General features: G+C 42.7%; 1 protein-coding gene across 10 annotated transcripts in view; it reads right to left on the bottom strand.

Moving 5' to 3' along the window:
* Positions 1-21,707, bottom strand: part of LOC134212332 (RB1-inducible coiled-coil protein 1) — a 73,603-nt gene that overhangs the window by 36,334 nt on the left and 15,562 nt on the right. For 7 of the 10 annotated variants that reach the window (XM_062690090.1, XM_062690092.1, XM_062690085.1 and 4 more), the window contains exons 4-13: positions 19,440-19,728; positions 17,305-17,761; positions 16,896-17,185; positions 16,640-16,829; positions 16,381-16,573; positions 16,102-16,318; positions 15,887-16,040; positions 5,158-6,246; positions 4,798-5,086; positions 4,122-4,495 (exon numbers count right to left, since the gene is read on the bottom strand). In XM_062690090.1, coding sequence (XP_062546074.1) covers positions 4,122-4,495; positions 4,798-5,086; positions 5,158-6,246; positions 15,887-16,040; positions 16,102-16,318; positions 16,381-16,573; positions 16,640-16,829; positions 16,896-17,185; positions 17,305-17,761; positions 19,440-19,728 — 3,542 coding nt within the window. Of the gene's footprint in view, positions 1-2,897; positions 3,506-4,121; positions 4,496-4,561; positions 4,602-4,705; positions 5,087-5,157; positions 6,247-15,886; positions 16,041-16,101; positions 16,319-16,380; positions 16,574-16,639; positions 16,830-16,895; positions 17,186-17,304; positions 17,762-19,439; positions 19,729-21,707 lie in introns of those variants that run through there. The other 3 variants (XM_062690091.1, XR_009979245.1, XR_009979246.1) reach the window with 3 other exon arrangements.

Raw genomic sequence — 21,707 nt, 5'->3', positions numbered from 1 at the left:
GCAGTTAGGATAACATCACCTATATTACTTATAATACGTTCACTATGTTACTAAAATTGTTTAAATTTTACATTACTCGACGAGATTACACGTTTTATATAAAGTGTGTTTCGCTTAAGAAACAATGCTGAAAAATATTTTACCTTGCCATACTCTACCAAAATTAAATTTTATCATCAAATCGAGTGATAATAAAGTAGAGCCAAATTATTCCTCCTACAAAGTCATAATCTCCACATGAAAATGTACACGATGCTCAAAAACGGCCCTGACCCATCTTGCCCCGCCTAACCCTATAATGATATGGAAATGCTAATATCATCTTCCAAACTTAGACGTACTCCTCCCTCTTCATACGGGAGCTTGGCAGAAGGAAGGTCGTGTGATATGTGCCATCACAAATATTGCCCTCCGCTCGCTTTCAAATCGACTTCTATTAAAAAAAAATTCTCCATGCCTGCCGCATCCTAGCGAAACTATCAATTCTATACTTTCGCCTCTAATTCTATCATGAACATGTACGTCTAAGTTTGGAAGATGATATTAGCATTTCCATATCATTGTAGATCGTTTAACTTCACGTAGAAGTAACACACACAAAATCATTAATTTAGTTAATAAAATATATAGTTGTCCAATCCTAATACATTCACTGCCGTGAATCGCATATTTGTCCCATATGAATAGGAAACCCAGCAAAGATGGGACAGATATGCGATTCACGGCAGTTCAGCTGTTGGATGGCATCCTTAACTTTCTTCAAGTGGGGGCTGCTATGCTTCCATCGTTCGCTGAACTGACGTAATCATCTCCTCCACTGTCTTGACTCTCACTGCTCGTGCTCTCAGCGCCATTGAAGGGTTCTTCGTAGTGCTGCTGCACATTTCAATCACCACACGTTCGTCCATCAAGATGCACCCATCCTTATTCCTGCACATCTCGACTCGCAACACGAAGCCTTTGCGGGATACGTAGAACTTCTGATAGAACTTATGAGACACAGCTTCTTCCATGCGGCGTTTCTACTCCTGACAAAGGCGGGTCTCCTCTCCATTTCATTTCCGTCTATAGCGTTCGACGTTCTGCCGTCGGTACCTAACATTGTTGATGACGAATAGTTTTGGGCGCAGTTCAACCATCACCACATAGTGGTCAGAGTCGATTTTGCGATTTTGTCTGCAGTGGTGATCTCTAGCTGTTTCGATACGGAAGTCTGTGTTGGAAGTAGGTGCTCTGAATGGCCATATTCTTGGAGGCGGCGAATTCAATTAGTCTTGGGCCGTTAAGTTCGTTCTTCCAATAGTCGGTCTACACTCCTCCTCTTGGCCAATCTAAGCATTCAAAACTCCTATGATGATTATGCAAAAGTTGAAAAACCAGATTACGTGCCTTTTCATATCGCCCATCACTATGAAAGCTGTTCCCAGCTCGTGTGTAGAGATGTCGCAAATTAATCGATTACTTCGATTAATCGATTCATCGTTGTGATAATCGATTAATTTTGAATCGATTATTACCCAACGATTAATCGATTAAATAATCGAGATGAATCGTGAGTAATCGATTAGTTACTAATCGATTAATCAGAATTTTACGACATCATAAGGATGTCGAAAATTAATTGATTATTTCTATTAATCGATTCATCGTTGTGATAATCGATTAATTTTGAATCGATTGCTATACAATGATTAATCGATTCAATAATCGACAAGAATCAAGAGTAATCGATTAGTAACTAATCGATTAATCGGGATTTTACGACATCTCTACTCGTGTGCGTTGCCGCAGTTCTGGTCGATAGTCTGATCATCTTTAAACTTTCGCATCATTGATCCCTTCCGACAAACCTCTTGCAGCGGTACGATGCCGAATCCACGGTCCTTGAGCACATCGGCGAGTATGCGTGTGCAATTTTGCTTGGAGTCTCTCGCTGGAACTCAGACGATGATCAGCCGCTCCCAACATGGGGAACAGACGCTCAATCAGATTCGCACCCCTATAGAGAGAAACCAAACACTAGCGACATCTGTTGTTTTCACTATGTTGGACAGCTCACGAACCGGATGGCGGTAGTGAACAAACGTCAAGCTCGAGCAAATCCGATGCGCGGTAGAACGTTCTGTGGTAGAACGTTCGTACTACTATTGAAGCCTCAATCCTGCACTGAAAGTGAATCACGCCTGTCTTCTTTTAAAGATTAAATTAAAACCGCAAACACGAAGGACGCGATAGAATAGAGATGAGTGACGTTTAGCGCTCGCACACTAATGTGTAATTCGTCATGTGTAAAAACATGTTTGTTTTCCTTCTGCTCATAACCTCAAAAATGATCGGGTCATCACAATGATTTTAAAAGAGTCAAAAAATATATGGAAATTTACTCATTTTTACCCAATCTTTGCTGAGTTGCACCATCTAGGAGTGTTTGTTTTCCTTTTATCGCCACTCACACATTCGGACGTGAGAATCTCAATTGGACACAAAATATTGTCGGCGTAGCACCAAGTTAGAATTCGGAAGTCGGGCCTTCCGAACCGAACTTTCTTCCGAAGTTTTATTTGTCAAACTAATTGATGCGTTGTTTAGCGCATCTTTAGGCGAATCCAGCGCACTACTTCCGAAGTTGGGAAAGTTGCCTGTATCTGGAGAAAAATCCAACTTCGGTATAAAAAGCGGTATAAATTTATTCCGGATAGACAATATATAGCATAAGTGCGTGAGCAGCTTGAAATAGCACGAAGTTTCTCCCTTCCTGTTCATTCTTTTTTTTGTCAACAAATGGACATAGGGATGGGAATAACTTCGAGCTACTTCAAGCTGTTCATTGGACAGCACTATTATATCTGCATATGAAATTAACTCTGAGTGGTGTCGCGATCGATTCTTTCAAAGAACTTGTTTGATAGACTGTACGTATTAAGAATATGAAAGATAACAAATGAAATAAGTTTAATAAAAAATAATGTTCAATCATCCTCAATTAGGTGCCTGTTGTTATTTGTTTAGAATTGCTGTAATAGCCATGCCAACGAGCGGACAAACCAACAAGACGCAACACAGCCTCTAGAACCAAAGAACAGAACAAATGGAAGCCATGCACAACGAAATGAGTATGGACCAGTATTAAGCAAAAGGACTTTGATATAGAATAATACATGATTCAATTTTTTTTCTAAACATTCAAAACTTTATTCGCATATTTTTCACTGTTTCCTTTTTGCTGTTTTTCGTTATTCTGTCGTCCTTAATTTGGTCTAAATATAACATAAAAGATTTTCCAAGTCCTTTCCCTTAATAAACCGTTTCTCACAATACATGAGTTTATTGATCATTATGCTCACATCTGCTATCGTACAACCTGCCTATAAATGGTAATTCATAATTAGAAGCGAAATAAAAAGCACAATGTATCCGCCATTAACGATTCGCTTTCACTCTCCCTGTGTGTGTTTCCCATTCACTCGTCGTCGTTTAAAAGGAGAAAAGCTCTCAACAGCATCAGCTTGATTCAGTTCGTTTCGTTTGTGTTTGTTTGATATTATGGCATCGAGCAAGACGCGCGCCAAAAAAGGAACAAAGAGAAAAGAAGAATACAATGAAGCAGGAAAGCTTTGATAGCATTCTGTGATGCTATTGATAATATTTTTTGGAAAATAAGGCCGATTTCTGGGGAAGATTAGTTGATTGAGTATAAAAATATGTAAATATTGTCACAGTCCGTAAATGTTAAAAACTTGCACGTAAAATGTGTAAAAAGATGAAGTCATTCGCATTTGCTTTCAAGCCTCCGTTCCAATAAGCCATTATTAATAAAAGATTATGGATAGATGTGGAGCAACAGGGATCGCTCGATGTGAAGTGTTATCTCATGAGTTCGATAAGTAAAACAGTTTTTACATTGAAATGAATGATACTATGCAATCGTTATAGAAGTTCATGGAATAAGCATCTAATGGAAGCAATTATCCAGAAAATGTCCCTTTTGAAAAGCGTATCAGTACTACTATGCGTTTAAAATGCATAAGGGTTTCAGTGCAGATTTTAAGTAAATGTATGTGTAAGCTGGTGGGTGATGAAGATTTTGCGATTGCTTGTACTTATCACAAATAGAAATTTACCGTTGTATTACTATTGTTGCTATCGTGCTGTGGCGGTTCTGATGAGCTGTCCTGATCTTCTTCACAGACACTTTCATAACGGAGCAGCTGCTGCTGTTGATCTGCTTCGTCCACACTACCGCTCGCACTGTATACCAGATCCTCGTCGTCCGTGACGCTGATGTTTCGTTCCTTGTAGGTGCTTTTCTGCTGCTCTACTACACCAGAGTCGATCATATCCCGGCTAGTGCTGCTCTTGATCGCTGAATCTTCCATCAAAGGGGAGATAATCTGTTCCGTTTGTGCGAACGAATCGATCAGAAGTCCCGGGGTACCAGCCGTTACGCTCTGATCGGTTATCGTTGACGAAGAGCGACTCAGTTCAGACATTTTACCTACAATGCAATGCAAGAAAGAATTAATTAAAGGTAAACGCCAAAGACTATAATTTTATAAACCTTGCCTAACGTTTCCTTGTATTTTTTTGGTCACTTTACTAAACTGTTGTTTACAAAAACAGTAATGTATGATTCAACATATTAACATGGTGTTTCAATTGTGTAAGTTTGTGATCGTCAATCTATAATCGTCATTAATTTACTCACTTTTAATTGGTCTGCGTAATGTCAGTAGTTTAAGTTTGTCCGGTCGTCTAAGTAACTTCCACCCTATCGAAAAACGTGAAACATCAACTCACTTCTTTCTTTTTTCTGGGAGTATTTATCTGGATCCACACTCTTCGATGTACTACTACTGGTACTTGTTCCACTTCCACTACTGCTTGGAACTGGTTTGACTTTCACCCTATAAAACCGCGTGCCCCGAGACACCTTATATCGGTTCTCGTCTTTACGTGCATGGCAATATTCCTTGTCGGTCACTGTGCCTAAGCAATTGATAACTTTTGGCGTTACACCCGAAACTAATTGCGAAAGGTTAAAGGCCGCATAACTATCAGCATGGAGGAAATACAGCACCGGGGCATTCTGAAAATATTAGAATTAAGATAACAATAATCTAACCATTATGTGTTGCAAATGTGAAAGCCATCGATTACCTGAACAATGGTGTATTGATCGTATGTGGCATTATAGACAAACATCACAAGATCACCTTTAGCACAATTCTGGATGGACACGCTGCTGGTTGATTTGTTGTGTAACTTCTCGAGTTCGTTAGTCAACTGTTGTTTTTCTTCCTCTAAAACTTCGATTCGTTCTTTGAACATTGTTTGATTAGAGCACAGCTCTGGGTCCGTCAACGTTTGAATTTTCTCCTTAAACCATTGGTTTTCTTTTAATAAATATTTTTCCTTGTCTCTCTGTTCATCCAACTGCCGTTCCTTTTCTTCTAGGATTTTTCTATAAATTTCAGAACTTCCTGAAGGCGTTCCTGGTGAACTAGCCATTGGTCTTAGTGTCTGTGCAGACTCCCATCGTTGTCGTTCGACTTCTATTGCTGCTTTGATTGCACGTTCCTTCTCGCGGTTGAAATCTTCTCTGGCCTGCGACAGCAATTGCTCGTGACAGGCAATGTCGATCATATCTGGCTTTTCGATTTTTTCCAAGCTTGTATCAGATGGAGATCTGTCCATACTTGTCATTAGCTTGTATCTACATCGCAACGATTCTATTTCCGTTTTCTGCTTGTGCTCCAGTTGCTCCACAGCCTCTTTAATTGCCTTCTTTCTGTCTACATCGACATCGGCTAACTGCTTTTCGAGTTTGCTAACCACCTGCTTTATTTCATCAATTTTATCGTTTAGTTCTTTCTTTTCACTTTCATACTTGGACACCGTTTCAATGTGGCTCGCCTTCATCATGGCGTTATCCGACCGTAGGGATTGGATCTCATCATCCTTCTGGTGGATGCTCTTTCGCAGGTCATTCATCTCTAGTTCATGATCCACGGTAAGCCGTTGTATCGTTTCCCGTTCGCGATTACGGGTTTCTTCCTGAAGATCAGCCCAACACTTGTTGATTGCCTCAAGTTTACTGCGAAAATCGGCTTGGCGGGCAACATTTTCCGATTTAAGGGTTGCCAATTGCTGCCTCAAAAATGAGATCGAAGCCTGCGAAAGCTGATATACATTTCGCAGGATAGATTTAAGGTTCTCAACCTCCAGACGCGTAGTGCCAAGATTTTCCTGCGAAAAGAATATAAGAATCAATCAGAATCCAACTGCCCGGGTAGAGGTGAACAACAAAAAAATAACATAATAATAACAAATTTTGCTATGATATCAGATTAAGTTATTCTTATGTTATTCATAAATAACATAAAATAACATTCCAACAACAAGTTTTGTTATAATAGTAAAATAAGTTATTTATATGTTATTGTAAGAAGGAGCAGAACAACAAATGAAGAACACATTTTGCAATCATAGCAAAGTTTGTTATTCATTTATCATTTGCATTTTCAACATACCAATAATAACTGATTTTGATATTTTCTTTTCTTCAAATATTTTGCTATTGGTTTGTTATTATAATAGCAAAATGAGTTATTTATGAGTTATTTGCTAGAGCAATATCTGTTATTATTTTTGCTATTTTAGCAACTATATCAAACAAACTAATAGCAGATTTTGCTATTCAGTTATTCATATATTAATAGTAAAACTTGATATTATTTTGCTGTTTTCTTCTACCCGGGTGATCACTCCGACTACTGTTTATTAGTGACATGGATATATTCATGACGAGTCCGCATAATTGATCTTCCTCATTTATTCAAAGTAATATATAATATAGAACCTAGTTACTCAGTTCCTATACTGCCGTGAATCGCATATCTGTCCCATCTTTGCTGGGTTTCCTATTCATATGGGACAAATATGCGTTTCACGGCAGTATAAACGAAAAGCAAATTCGTTCGTCTGAGGCTCGTTCGTTGGGTACTGGCTAATCGGACCATAGCCTGACAAATGCGCACTCGTATTAACAAATCTCGCACAAACTGGAAAGCATTTAGACGTTTTATCATCGGACAAAGAAAATGCATAGCATTGCTTTAAAAGACCAACAAATAAATCGCGACTGTAGATTATTTCTCGAAATAAATATTTTTGCAAGATTGAGTGTAGGATGCGGACGAAGTGGACTGGTACGTTACAGTAAACAATTCACTTTGCGTTAAATTTTTGCATCGTGTGATGCATCTAATCTGACAGCATTTTTCTAATGGTAATAAGATGAATCAAATCTAATAAAAATAATGAATTAATTCCCTCGTTTTTTATCATTATTGGCAGGGAATCAATATGCGAATAACATTCCTCAAAACTGTACTTCGACAACATAATTTTCAATTCGAATTTTCAGTTTAAAACTTCATATTGAAATTCATCAGAACCTTATCTAAAGACTTTATATCTGGCTTTTCACAAAATCTTATAAAAAACCCAGATTAATCCACCCAGCGGTGATGGTGCCTTTCTCGTTTCTTTCGGGTGAGTAATTTTTACGAACTTTTGGTATGAAAATAAAAGTATTTTGGCCATAACTTCTGAGCCCATAGTCCGATCTGGTCAATAGGAAACAATGGGACACGTTTCTGCGTCGAATACAACTTGTTGCAAGCAAATCGGCTGAGGGTAATTAGACACTTAAGGCTTGTGGGGGCGATGAACCGCAAACGCGATGGGCTTTCGGCCTTCGAGGTGGCGACGGAACAGCTGGACGCCATCATCGACATTGCGTCATCGAAGCATAATATCAGTAAGGGCCTCAAAGGGAGCTTGCTGAAACTTCGAAAGTCGAGCTTGGACGCCAAGCTGGAGATGGCGGTCGAAACGGCCAAGTGCGAACCCGTGAAATCCGTGGAGTCGAGGTCTACCCAGACTGAGGCCCAAGGATTCGCGGGCTCGGGCAAAGTCGAATCGACCGAGGGCGTGCCAGCGAAGACTGAGGCTCAAGTATTCGCGGGCACGTTAGGGGTGACTGCTCCAACGGAGCAGACACAACAACGGGGGAGACAGTCTCCAGGGGAGGAGCTCCCTGGGGGCCGCTCCAAAACGCGGAGGGTTACTACCCCGGGCTGGGAAGCTGAACCCCGGCTTGGTACCTCCAAAACCGGGGAGGAAGGACCTGGAAAAGTCCGTCCACCCAAGAAAGACGGTGGTAAGGGGTTACGGCAGGCTGAGAGCTCTCAGCTGCCCCAGACCAGGGAAATAGAGGAGGATGACGCCTCCTGGACCCTGTTGAAGAACAAGACGAAACCGAAGACGTCAAGGGCCGAAAAGAAGGCCCAGGCGAATGAGGGGAGGCAAGAAGTCTAGGGTAGGCGCCAATCGCTCCAGGGGCTATGCCCTGGTCATCAAGACGAACGAGGCTAAGTACTCGGACGTCTTGAAGGCGATGAGAAGTGACTCGGTGGCTCGGCTCGGTGGTCTCGGCACCGACGTACGTCGAATAAGACGTACCCGGACGGGTGAGATGATCCTCGAGCTGAAGCGGGGCGTCTCGCAAAAGGGCGCCGCCTACAAGAAGTTGGCGGAGGAAGTCCTAAGCGAGACGGTCAAGGTGAAGGCACTCACGACGGAGGTGAATCTAAGGGTTAAAGACCTGGACGAGATCACCGGAGTCGAAGAGCTCGTCACGGCACTGCGGCGACAGTGTGAAGTGGAGACGCCCACCGCAGCCGTTCGGCTACGGAAAGGTCCAGCAGGGACGCAGGTAGCATTGGTTCGGCTATCTTCAGCTAACGCCTCCAAGGCAGTCAAGTTATGGAGCGTCAAGATGGGATGGTCGGTGTGCCCTGTGGGCATATACGAGCAACTCGAAGTTTGCTTCAAGTGCCTGGAACCGGGGCACAAGCAATGGGATTGCAAAGGCCTTGACTGAAGCAAGCTCCGCCGACGCTGCGGATTAGAGGGACATAAGGCACAATGCTGCACGAACCCTCCCAATTGTTTGATTTGTTCCAGCAAAGCTGTGAACAGCAAGCACTTCATTGGGGGTTCGAAGTGCCCGGCGTTTAAGCGTGCTGCAAAATCACAGTGCAGGTAACGCAGCTAAGCCTGAACCACTGTGATGCAGCCCAGCAACTGCTGTGTCAGACAGTTGCTGAATGGGGCTGCTATGCGCCTCCTCGATGGTCGATCGAGCAGTTCGGTCGTATGCTGGATTGTTTGACGGCTAACTTGATGGGGCGTAGGCCGGTGGTGATAGCGGGGGACTTCAACGCTTGGGCCATGGAATGGGGAAGCCGTTCCACGAATCAATGGGGGCAGATCCTGCTGGAATCGCTGACCATGTTGGATGTGGACTTGGCCAATGTCGGTACCAAAAGTACCTACATCTGGAACGGGGCCGAGTCGATTATCGACGTTACGTTTTGAAGCCCTGGCCAAACGAGTAGTACGAACTGGAGGGTAGATGATGGCTACACTCACAGCATCGACTATACGACCAGCATTCAGCGGACGGAAGAAGGGGCGAGGCCTAGCCCTCGTATGTGGTAGACATCGTACTTCGACGACGAGGTTTGATTTGATTTGATTTATTTGATGGTAGGCAGCATGCCCATTATCTTATTATAAAAATACATACAGTCATTGGTCATTCAACTAAAAACTATGACTAAGTACATGTTTGATTTGTTCTCTAGACATTATTACATTTAAGTGGAGGTGTTTAAGGAAGCGCTCCGCCGCGAGCACAATACTCTCGGTCTGAGCGACGAGCAGCTGGTAACAGTACTCTCGCAAGCATGCGATGCCACCATCTCTAGGAAAGTCCACCCTAGGAATGGGAGGCCTACGGCTTACTGGTGGACTCAAGCAATTGCGAACCTGCGCCGCGCCTGCCTACGGGCACGGAGGCGGATGCAGCGAGCACGCACAGAAGAGAAGCGTGTTGAACGGTGGCGTTCGTGGCTGCTAGATTAGATCAAGCAAAAAGCCTGCTTCGAGGGCCTGTGTCAAAGTGCCACCGCGAATCCATGGGTGACGTCTATAGGGTCGTAATGGCCAAGACACGTGGGGCGATGGCCCCTAGAGAGCGGTTTCCAGAGATGCTGGAGAGGATCATTGCGGGGCTCTTCCCTCATCATGACCCAAGTCCCTAACCTCACTTTGTGGAGCTGCCCGGGGCCAGGGTGGCCGACGAGGGAAGAGTAACTGTGGCGGAACTTGCGGGGAATGCACAGTCCCTTAGTGTAGATAAGATGCCAGGACCGGATGGTATTTCGAATCTGGTCATAGAAGCGGCCATTGCTGAGGCTCCCGAGATGTTCAGATTTGTCATGCAGAGATGCCTCGACGAGGGAGTCTTCCCTGAAACATGGAAAAGGCAGAGCTTTGTCCTATTTCCAAAGGCGGGAAAACCACCGGGGGATCCGTCGGCATATAGACCAATATACCTGCTTGATACGACGGATCATCCTTAACAGGTTGTTGAAACGCACGGAGGGTGCGGATGATCTATCGAGTAACCAGTAATTACCATTTGGTAACCAGATCTTGTCGGTTACCAAATCCGCGGAGATATCTATCCAGCGTAAGAGAAGGGGAGTTCGCTATTGTGCAGTAGTAACTCTCGACGTGAGGAATGCATTCAATAGTGCCAGTTGGACAGCTATTGCAGATGCGCTCCTGCGTCTTGAAATTCCCGAGTACCTGTACAAGATTCTCGGAAGCTACTTCAAAAAGGAGATAGATCGCGCGGGCCGATTTTGTTTGTTTTGTTTATTCACCGTACCCACTAACAATAATTTTCCTTTCCGAGACATCTATGAAGGTAGTATGGGTTCCCTGCATCTTCACTAGTAGATGTTGAACTAACATTCCTTCCTTTCCTTCCGTGATTGTAAGGACGTGGCCAGGTATACAGCTGCTTACTTGATACTTGATGGGCTACAGCTCTTCGATGAACCTACGCCGAATGGAGTATCCTTCTCCACTGGACTCGATCCTGGGCCAATCGCTTCCAGTCGCCCTGAACATTGAGCGCCCTCAGGTCCTCTTCAACTGCAAAAAGCCATCGTGTACGCGGCCTTCCACGAAGCCTGCGGCCTCTTCCGGGTTCTCTACTAAATATTATCTTCGCTTGTCGTTCTTCCGGCATACGAACAACGTGACCAGCCCACCGTAGTCTGCCGTGTTGTATAAGCTTAATATCCAGCCCTTTATACACCTGGTACAATTCGTGATTCATGCGACGCCGCCAGATACCGTTCTCCTGTTTACCGCCGAGTATTGTTCGCAGCACCTTACGCTCAAACACTCCGAAAGCTCTCCGATCAGCCTCCTTTAACGTCCATGTCTCATGGCCGTATAAAGCCACCGGAAGAATCAGAGTAGTATACAGCGCGAGTTTTGTTTTCGTTTGCAGACTACGGGACTTAAGCTGGTTACGAAGTCCGTAATAAGCCCTATTTGCAGCTGCAATACGCCTTTTCACCTCGCGGGTAACATCATTATCGCACGTCACTAATGTTCCAAGATACACAAATTCTTCTACCACTTCAAATTTTTCACCATCCAGCACTATTTCGCTACCACCACCACTAATGAACCCACGTTGATTGCCAGCAACCATGTACTTCGTTTTGCTGGTATTGATCGTGAGTCCAATCCTCGCTGTCTCCCTCTTAAAAGGCACAAAATTCCGATAATATCCTGATAATATCGATATCGTCCGCAAATCCCAGGAGCATATGCGATTTTGTGATAATGGTACCGCTTCTTTGCACACCAGCTCTCCTAATCGCTCCCTCGAGCGCTATATTGAACAGTAGGTTCGAGAGTGCATCACCCTGCTTTAATCCATCTAAGGTAACAAATGACGTCGATATTTCATCCGCAACCCTTACACTTGATTTCGATCCGTCCAACGTTAAACGAATCAGCCGTATCAGTTTCGCCGGAAAACCATGTTCAAGCATAATTTGCCATAATTCATTCCGTTTCACTGAATCGTACGCCGCCTTGAAATCAATAAACAGATGATGTGTCTGCAAGTTGTACTCCCGGAATTTATCGAGGATTTGTCTCAGGGTAAACATTTGATCCGTCGTTGATCGGCCCTCACGAAAACCTGCTTGGTATTCGCCGACGAAGGACTCTTCAAGCGGTCTCAATCTGTTGAACAGAATACGGGACATAATTTTGTACGCCGAATTAAGGAGGGTTATTCCTCGGTAATTGGCGCACTCCACACACTTAAAATTTTTCACCGATCTCGGCTGTGCAAATCTCGGTTAAAGTTCATTAGCTGGAATATCGGCTGAATGGACGTATGCTTACGGCGGCTCCTTTGAGTGCCGCAGTAAACAAATTGCTTTTTCAGCTGAGATATCAGCAAAAAGGCACGAACCGAGCGCTCGGCTGTGCGGATCTCGGCAAAAGAATAAAAAAATGCCGAGATGAACTAAGTGTGCAGTCTGTGCCCTTTCTTAAAGAGAGGGCAAATGAGGCCGTCCAACCAGCTAGCAGGCATTTCCTCGTCTTCCCATATTTTCGACATAATATGGTGCAGAACTTCGTAAAGCTGCTCACTGCCATGTTTGAGAAGTTCAGCCGGGAGCTGGTCCTTCCCGCAGCCTTATTGTTTTCAGCTCTTTGACAGCTTTTAACCTCATCTAGTGTAGGTGATTCCACAGCTTGTCCATCGTCGCTAATATTTATTCTGTTCTCCGATGCACCGTCACTTCCTCCATTCAACAAAGTCTCGAAGTGTTGCTTCCACCTGGCAGCCACTTCAGTTTTATCTGTCAGCAAATTCCCTTGTTGGTCGTTGCACATGACGGGAGATGGCGCTGTCTTTCTCCGCACGCCATTGACAGACTCATAAAACCTCCGCATATCGTTCTGCTCCATTTTTTCCTGCGCCTCACTAATCACTTGTTCTTCGTAGGTACTCTTTTTTCTTCCTGCGGTGGGTTCGTTTTTCGGCTGCTCTTGCTTCCTTGTACCGATCTCTATTCGATCGGGTACCTGACACCAACATCCGGCTTCTGGCAACGTTCTTCTCGTCTGTCACTCTCTGGCACTCCACATCGAACCAACCCGTCCTGGGTCGCCTCTGTGCAGTGCCTACCACTTCTCGTGCTGTTGTGCTCACCGCTCCATGGATCGACTCCCATAGATCGTTGATGTTGTCGCTAACGTTACAACTGCTACTGTATAGGAAAAGGTACTAATCCCAAATACCAATTTGCGACAATATACAGTAGATTGCTCAATTGAGCATTGTATAGCCACCCACGATTTGTACAATGCTATGCTATGCTATGCTTCTCCAATGATTCAAATATGCATTCTTATTGAATCCGAACACCTGTTATAATCTTATTTCAACATCATATAAGGGTCTGTCTCATTTGGAGAATTAAACTTAAAAGTGACAGTTCGAAAATTAAAAAATCACCCCGTTATAAAAATGGCTGGTGCTACCCACACTACAAAAATTCCACACATTTTTATTGGCAAAAATCCATTAATTTAATTCATGATTCTAATTAGTGCACACATAACCACTCTCCACGCGAAGTACAAATATAATCTATAATCAAATAAAAGGTATGTGTGGTCTCTAATATGCAGTTATTGAATTTATGTGTGGGTACAAATTGCATATATTTGGGTCGCCAAATTGCAAAAATTTATGTGTGCGACAAATATATTCAATATAAAGAATTTTTTCGGTGCAGCAATTCCAATAGGACATCGATGGAAAATGATTCGATATCTGTCAAAAGTAATCTTGCTCTGCGAGCAGGGTTATTCGATAATTATGGAAATGTCACACGGTAAAAAATATACACGTCAATGCGAACTGTTCTGCATTTGAATATGCACTACTTTGGAATCAAATCAATATCAATAGCTGAGCTCGTCGCATTCAAACACCACCACTTCCATTTGACGTGCACAATGTTTTGATTATAAAACAACAAAATAAAAAAAATAGAATTTCCTCAGCTTAGATTTGAATAACATACCTTTTGCTTGAAAGTCCTTCGTCTTACCATGACTCCATCTCACACTTCGAAGTACCTCTTGAAATAAGCAGAACAGATGAAAGAACTGTCATCTATTTTTAGAACAACATTAATATCGCTCCACTCTTAAATAAATAGCATTGAACCTGTGAATTCAATAGCATAGCACTTCCAATTATAGTGGAGACATTATTGGTGCTGATCGAAGTGCTAATCATTTCAACATCCAGTGAGTGGCACTTTGATCAACACTGTTGATGTTATGGAATTGTCTGCATTCAACACACTTGTGAAAGGTGTGACACCACTTCAAAATTAAAGGAATATCATTTTCAATAATGGTGATTTTAAAGTTGATCATTCAATAGATGGAACAGTTAAATTGAGCGTGTTAATTTTTTACCGTGCACTTCTAAGTTTAATTTCAGTTTAATTATCCAATTGAGACAGACCCTAAGAATAATGCCAATGTTTACAAACAAAGACCCAGGTAAATGATAGAAAGGTCTTCTCATGTCGACCCGGGTGGTCGACATCCCCGCGTGCACAGGCTACAGTATCCCCCCGCTTATCCGGACCTCGCTAGTCCGACGACTCGTTAGTCCGGATCTCGCTAATTCGGAATTTTCCGGATTAAAAAGTATCAACACCCATTTAAGGTCACTCCTGACGGAATCCAAGTTTAAAAGTGCTCGCGTTTTCGGGGGCACACCGCTCGATACGGAAGCAACGCACAACTGTCATTTTTATTATTTCACGCATGCTGCGACGCAGCAAAGCTAATCTTTCACATGCTGTGCATGCACGTTGAATTTCCAAAAATTGTAATTATTGTCCCTGTTGGGTGGTCAATACCAACGGAATAGACAATCAACTTTGATTGAACTGAAGAGAGGATGGCTGGCCGGTCTGAGGCAAGACGATAGCATGTTGAACCAGCAGATCAAAAGGCCAGCAGTTTTATATAATGGTTTGAAATAAACGCCTAAGTTATATCAACATCATTTTTTTATGTTTTCGTCATTCGTAGGCCACCCGTAGGTTCATCATCAATCATAACAAAAATATGAAAACTTGACTGTAAAAATTATAACCTCGGAAATCAACGTATTCCGACATAATCACTGTTACAACTTTTAAATTTGTTCAATTACATAATCTTCTTATGTAACACAATAAATATGAGAAAGAAAAAAAAGAGTGATAGTTAAAAAAACTGTTAAAATATCTAATAGTACCTGCAGCAGCAAGATGACTGTTTCCTCATCAAAGCTGCCCGTCGGATGACATTTTCCGAGTGTGTCAATTAAAGCCTGCCTAATTTCTAACTGCTGCACCTGCAGCTGCCTTTGGAATAGCTCGTTTGCACTTGTTCCGCTGGAAGGCAGCGATTCGTCGATATAGAACTCCGAATTAATAAACTCATCATCACCCACGTAGCCACCGGCGCTCCCAACCTGATCCTGAGAGATTGACCGCTCCGAAGACGACGATGCCACTCGGAAGACCAAAGAAGAGGACCGCAAAGGGGGTTTTCCCGAGCATAGCAGATTATTGTCGGCGCATGGACTGACGGAACCGGGCAGCGACGGCAAAACACTACCACCGCCTTGGATCGATTCTCGCGGATCACCTTGTTCCGACTTGGCTGCTGTAAGCACGTCGGAACCAGGAGGATTTTTGTCAAAAATGTTGGGAAAGCAAGCTCTAGGTTTTTCCTGAGCTGAGTTTAGATTGTTAATATTTCGAGCGCTACCGTTGGTTAGTAATTTTTCACAGGTAAGTATTGCTATAGTGTTAGAAGTACTAGTAGTGGTAGTATTTTTGTTTGATCGCACCTCTGTTAGTGTTCCTGCGCTGCTATGCAGCACTTGTTCAGTCGATGTGGCCAAGCTGCACGTTTCCACCTTTGAACGTAATTTTCTACGCCGATCACTCGGGCTTTGTCCCACCTTTTCGAACTCTTCGGTGTCAGTTTCTGACTCGCAGCCCCTGAAATGGATTTGAATTGTTTCATAAAATGCATGGACAACTTGCATCAAACTTCACTCACTCTTTTGTTTGCAGTTGTGCATTGTTTATTGAATCTGTAGATTTCTCATCTTTGCCCGATCTTCCCGAAGCACTTATTTCCGCTCGGAACTCTTGCAGCCCGCTGCACTTACTTTGATCTACCGATCTAGATGAAAAAAAATCTATCACAGAATCTATATTCGGTAGTTGGATCTTCTCGGTCAGATCGGGCAGATATCTGGAGAGCTCTTGTAGATCTGAAGAAGAAATAAAACGGTTACAACACTTATTTTGTTAAAAAGCGGTATGCATTGTGTACCATGCTTATTCAAGGCTGGTAGACTAGAATCGAAAGTTGCGGGCGCCAGCGTTGCGTAGGTTGGTGGCATGTCGTCCATCCCGGGAAAAAGCGTACTTAGAAAATGGCCCTCGAACTGCGATGCAAACTCATGCCGCCGCGTGACTTCTTCGTTGTATATTGTCATTAGGCGGCAGGCTAAATCGGAAGCCCACTACAAAAAAAATGATATCGAAAATAATTATTGAAACTCGTATGTTGAAAGATTTCATTTTCTTACTCGTAGGAAAGAATTGGAAAACATTCTTCGACGGACAACTTCTGTTACTGCAATAACGTACATGCTGGGCGCCATGTGAATCTGCTCAATTATTTCCAAATGTTTCTGAAGACGTTTCAGAGAGGTGTGATAGAATAACAAATTATTGTCTATTTCGGACACTTTAGTCTCCACGGGTATTATGAAATACCTGCAAATCGAATCAAATCAAATTTTGAACAACGCTATTCCAAAGTTTCAAACCACTTCAACTTACTTAAGCCGGAGACATAAATTTCTGCCCAACTCATCTTTCGATCGGGTGCACTGTCGCCGAATCTCATGCAAGCTCTTTTGATTGTTCAGCATTACCACCAGTTGGCTCCGGTGTGACGCGCAGAGGTCCGGTAGAATCGAAGTATCTCCAAGTGTGCTCGCTCGGTTTTGATTCTGCTGGAACGATTGTGCAAGCTCATTCTGATCTTGGACCAGCTTATTGGCTTCGAACATTTTGCGCTCCAAATCATACAGCCGCTGCTCTAGACCTTTAATCTCTTTCAGGTCTTCCTGCAAAAAAAAGACATACATTTTTATTAGTAAGTGTGAACTATTTTGCGGTATTGCTCAGTCACAGTCACATCGATAATCATAAATAATCTTCTGTTGTGCACACACGAAATACGTACCCTGTGTGACTGTTCTACAGATCTATCAACGGTATCCTTTAGATTTTGCATGGCGGTGTTTTCAAACAGCTCCAGCCCACGGAGACATACAGTAGCCATACGCTTTAGTGCACTTTGGCCCTTGTCGGCCGAAATCCAATCTAACAAAGAAGTTCCAATTTTCTTTTCACTTTCAGATAACGTCACCTCTTTAGAAGACGCGACAGTATCGGCCTGATCCAGCTTTTCCGCGGCACTTCCCTTGGTTGAGCAAGCCTCTGGATCATCAATGCATCCGCTTTCGGCACTTGTTGACTGGTTGCCACTTATTTTGGCACTACCGGATGATGTACTATTGACAGTATTGCAGGCATCGGCGTACATTTCATCGAAATCCCCAGAGGGCCGCGATTCCGCATTATCCATTAAACTGGCCAGAATTGGGATTTCCGACAGCTGCTTTAGATCTTTATCGAATCTGAAAATTATTTGAAAATATATATACTTTATGTCAAGCAGTGAAAGTCAAGGCAGCGGAGGAGATGACTACGTCAGTTCAGCGGACGATGGAAGCCAACCAGCCCCCACCTTGAGGGAAGTTAAGGATGCCAACCAACAGCTAAAGATCAATAAAGCAGCTGGAAAAGGATGGTATCGGAGCTGAGCTCATCAAGATGGGCCCGGAAGAGCTGACCTCTCTTCTCTTCTTATTGGCATTACATTCCCACACTGGGACAGAGCCGCCTCGCAGCTTAGTGTTCATTAAGCACTTCCACAGTTATTAACTGCGAGGTTTCTAAGCCAAGTTACCATTTTTGCATTCGTATATCATGAGGCTAACACGATGATACTTTTATGCCCAGGGAAGTCGAGACAATTTCCAACCCGAAAATTGCCTAGACCGGCACCGGGAATCGAACCCAGCCACCCTCAGCATGGTCTTGCTTTGTAGCCGCGCGTCTTACCGCACGGCTAAGGAGGGCCCCTGACCTCTTGCCTGCATTAACTGATAGTCAGAATCTGGGAAACTGAACAGATCATCGGACCAGATCTTATCTGTAAGGCAAATTCTTCAAAAATGCCGTGAATACCAGGTCGCAACGCACCATCTGTTCATTGATTTCAAAGCGGTATACGACAGTATAGACCGCGTAGAGCTGTGGAAAATTATGGACGAGAACAGCTTCCCTGAGAAGCTTACCAGACTGATCAAAGCAACGGTGGTGGTGGGCGAAACTGTGTGAAGATTTCGGGCAAACACACCAGTTCGTTCGAATCGCGCCGGGGTACGATTTAAAACAGATTCAGTCAATTTATTCGTTTCGCGGATGACATGGACATTGTCGGCCGAACATTAGCAAAGGTGGCAAAACTATTATATTACACCCGCATGAAACGTGAAGCAACAAAAGTTGGACTGATGGTGAATGCGTCGAAGACAAAATACATGCTTGTGTGCGGAACCGAGTGCGACAGGGCCCGTCTGGGAAGCAGTGTTACGATACACGGGGATACCTTCGAGGGGGTCGAGGAATTCGTCTACCTTGGATCCTTGCTAACGGTTGATAACAATGTTAGTCGTGAAAAACGAAGGCGCATCATCTGTGGAAGTCTGGCCTACTACGGGCTCCAGAAGAAACTGCGGCCAAAAAAGATTCACCACCGAACCAAATGTGCTATGTACAAGACGCTGATAAGACCGGTAGTCATCTACGGGCATGAAACATGGACAATGCTCGAGAAGGACTTGCAAGCACTCGGAGTATTTGAGAGACGGGTGCTTAGGACCATCTTTGGCGGTGTGCAAGAAGACATGGTGTGGCGGCGAAGAATGAACCACGAGCTCGCCCAGCTCTACGGCGAACCCAGTATCCAGAAGGTAGCTAAAGCCGGAAGGGTACGATGGGCAAGGCATGTTGCAAGAATGCCGGGCAGCAACCCTGCAAAGATGGTGTTCGCTTCTGATCCGGCAGGTACGTGGAACGCAGCGAGCGAGGGCGGTAGACCAGGTGCAAAACGACTTGGCGAGCGTGGGGAGCATTTGAGGATAGAGAGATGCGGCCTCGTACCGTGTATTGTGGCGTCAAATTGTTGATTCAATGTTATCTGTTTAGATGTAAACTAAATAAATAATAGGTAATACTTTATGTACTTACGAGGAAAGGATGCCTTCGTGATCCTTGTATCGCTGTCGATGCTCTTCGTACTGCCGATAGAAATCGGCGACCCTTTCCTGAAACTCGTTCACCACGTCTTCCATATTAGCAACGACGGCTGCCCAGCCCTGCTGTTGTAGGTGTTGCTCATGGACTAATGTTTTGCATGTTTTAGCCTCCTCTTTGGCCATTTCGTAGATCTTTTGAGCTAATGCGGCTCTTGTCACAACCGTGCCATAGGTGGCTGGCAGCTCCAGGCATTTGTCCACCTGAGCCTTTAAGTCGTTGTCTGTAATAAAATGAGAAACATTATTACTCATAATCGTGTAGGGGAAAGTGGGCAAGATCGCCACCCTAAGCTCTGGATCTCATGGAACACTAAAAATCTTCCGTATATTGTAGATTTTGTCTCTTAGTCATCTATTTTAGGTCTTTTCTATAATACGATCATGCAAAAATATTGATTTTTAAAGTTTAAACATCTTATGAATTGGCTTTAAAAAATATTGTTTCGAGGGCGTTTATTTACTGTATGGGGAATTTGCCATCCTCTCGGGGTAAGATGAGCAAGGTCCATAAAATATTTGGAAAAATGTTGTAATCAGTTTTGCATTTCAATTATGCTTATGATTATGATTTACTTCCTAAATTGTCGTTTTAAAGGTTGATTTTGTAATCACTAGTCATAAATTTGACTGAAACTATTTTTTATGGTTAATTTTATATCCTTTGTTTTAAATTAGCTCTTACTTGAGCCCAAATTATTTTGGTTCTTTTGTAAGTACTTGGGGATGTATTTAAGATTTGGATTTTAAAAATTGCCGTTAAAACATTGTCTCTACCAAAATTGTTTTTTTTTTCAATCGATTATATTTTCTTCAAATCTCATCCAATTATTAGTGTGGGTAAACTATTAGGCATACATAATTATTGGTGAATATTATTTTTTTCAATAAAACGAATGAGATATAAAACCTTAAATTAAGTGATTACAAAATTATAGGAAAAATGTAATTTACACTTAAACAACTTATAGCGAATATTTCAAGAGTTATTTATGTTGAAAAATGTGTTTTCCAATTTCATTACCCTTTTACATTATAAAGCATACTCCCATTTATTCATAATGTGAAAATGACGCTTACTGATGCCTGAATCGTTGTTAGCGATCTTGCCATACTTTCCCCAAAAAAAAACATTGAAAACAATAAGATTTTCATGAAATTGTGCTTATGAAAACCTTTTGTCAATAGTCAAATGACCCTGATCAGAATATAGGGTATCCAATCATGGTTTGAACTAGATTGCCAAGAAGTATGGAATTCTTTGCCGATTAAAAAACGATTTGACCATTGCTAGTAAAATATTGTTGTATAAATCAATCATCTCTCCTCATCTGGATTTCTGCCCGTCCATCCTATTCTTGGCTAACGGTACACAAATATCGAGATTACAGCGTTTGCAAAATAAAATAATGCGCTTGATTTTGAGATGCAATAGGTTCACTTCCTCAACTTTTTTGTTAGACGCCTTGCAGTGGCTGTCAGTGAAGCAACGCATTGTTTATTTGACTATGGTGTTCATTTTAAAGTAATTAATGGTTTGCTGCCTCGATATTTGTGTGATCGAATTGAAAGAGGAAGTGACATTCATAGATATAATACGAGAAACGCGGTTGATGTAAGAACACCTTTCTTTTTGCATGGTGCTTCACAAAATTCATTGTTCTACAAGGGTGTAAATGTTTTCAATTCGATGCCTACACACATCAAACGTGCAGCGACACTAGCACAGTTCAAGAGACAATGTATTTCACACGTCAAAGCTGCATTTTAGACAGCTACTCGACAATTTTTAAGCATTAACTAATTTAAGTTTTGACGAAGTTTTACCCAACGGATACTTTTGTGTGTTTTATTTTATTTTATTTATTGTTTTTGGGGCATTAACGACTACAACGATCGCCTCGATGATGATGATGGTTTTTTACTTTATTGACGTAATTATTAATTTAACTTTTCTTTGTGTAGTCTACAAGAGTTTGAGCCTCGCGCGCGAAATACAGGTATAAATTATTTCAAATTTAATTTTCGTGTGCCACATTTTGATCTGTTTGAATGATTAGGAGTGAATGACTTTTGTATGGTTACTGCTGAAAGAGTTTTGAATGTTCGATATAGCTATCCAGTAGATTGTTTCGCGGTTAAACTGAAACTTTTGATATCGACGGAGCGGTATCACAAGTGTTGGTGCCTGTATTGTCGAGAA

The sequence above is a fragment of the Armigeres subalbatus genome, chromosome 2 (assembly GCF_024139115.2).
Source record: "Armigeres subalbatus isolate Guangzhou_Male chromosome 2, GZ_Asu_2, whole genome shotgun sequence".
Lineage (NCBI taxonomy): Eukaryota > Metazoa > Arthropoda > Insecta > Diptera > Culicidae > Armigeres > Armigeres subalbatus.
The sequence above is the reverse complement of the archived record's forward strand: the minus strand, read 5'-3'. Positions and strand labels throughout refer to the sequence as shown.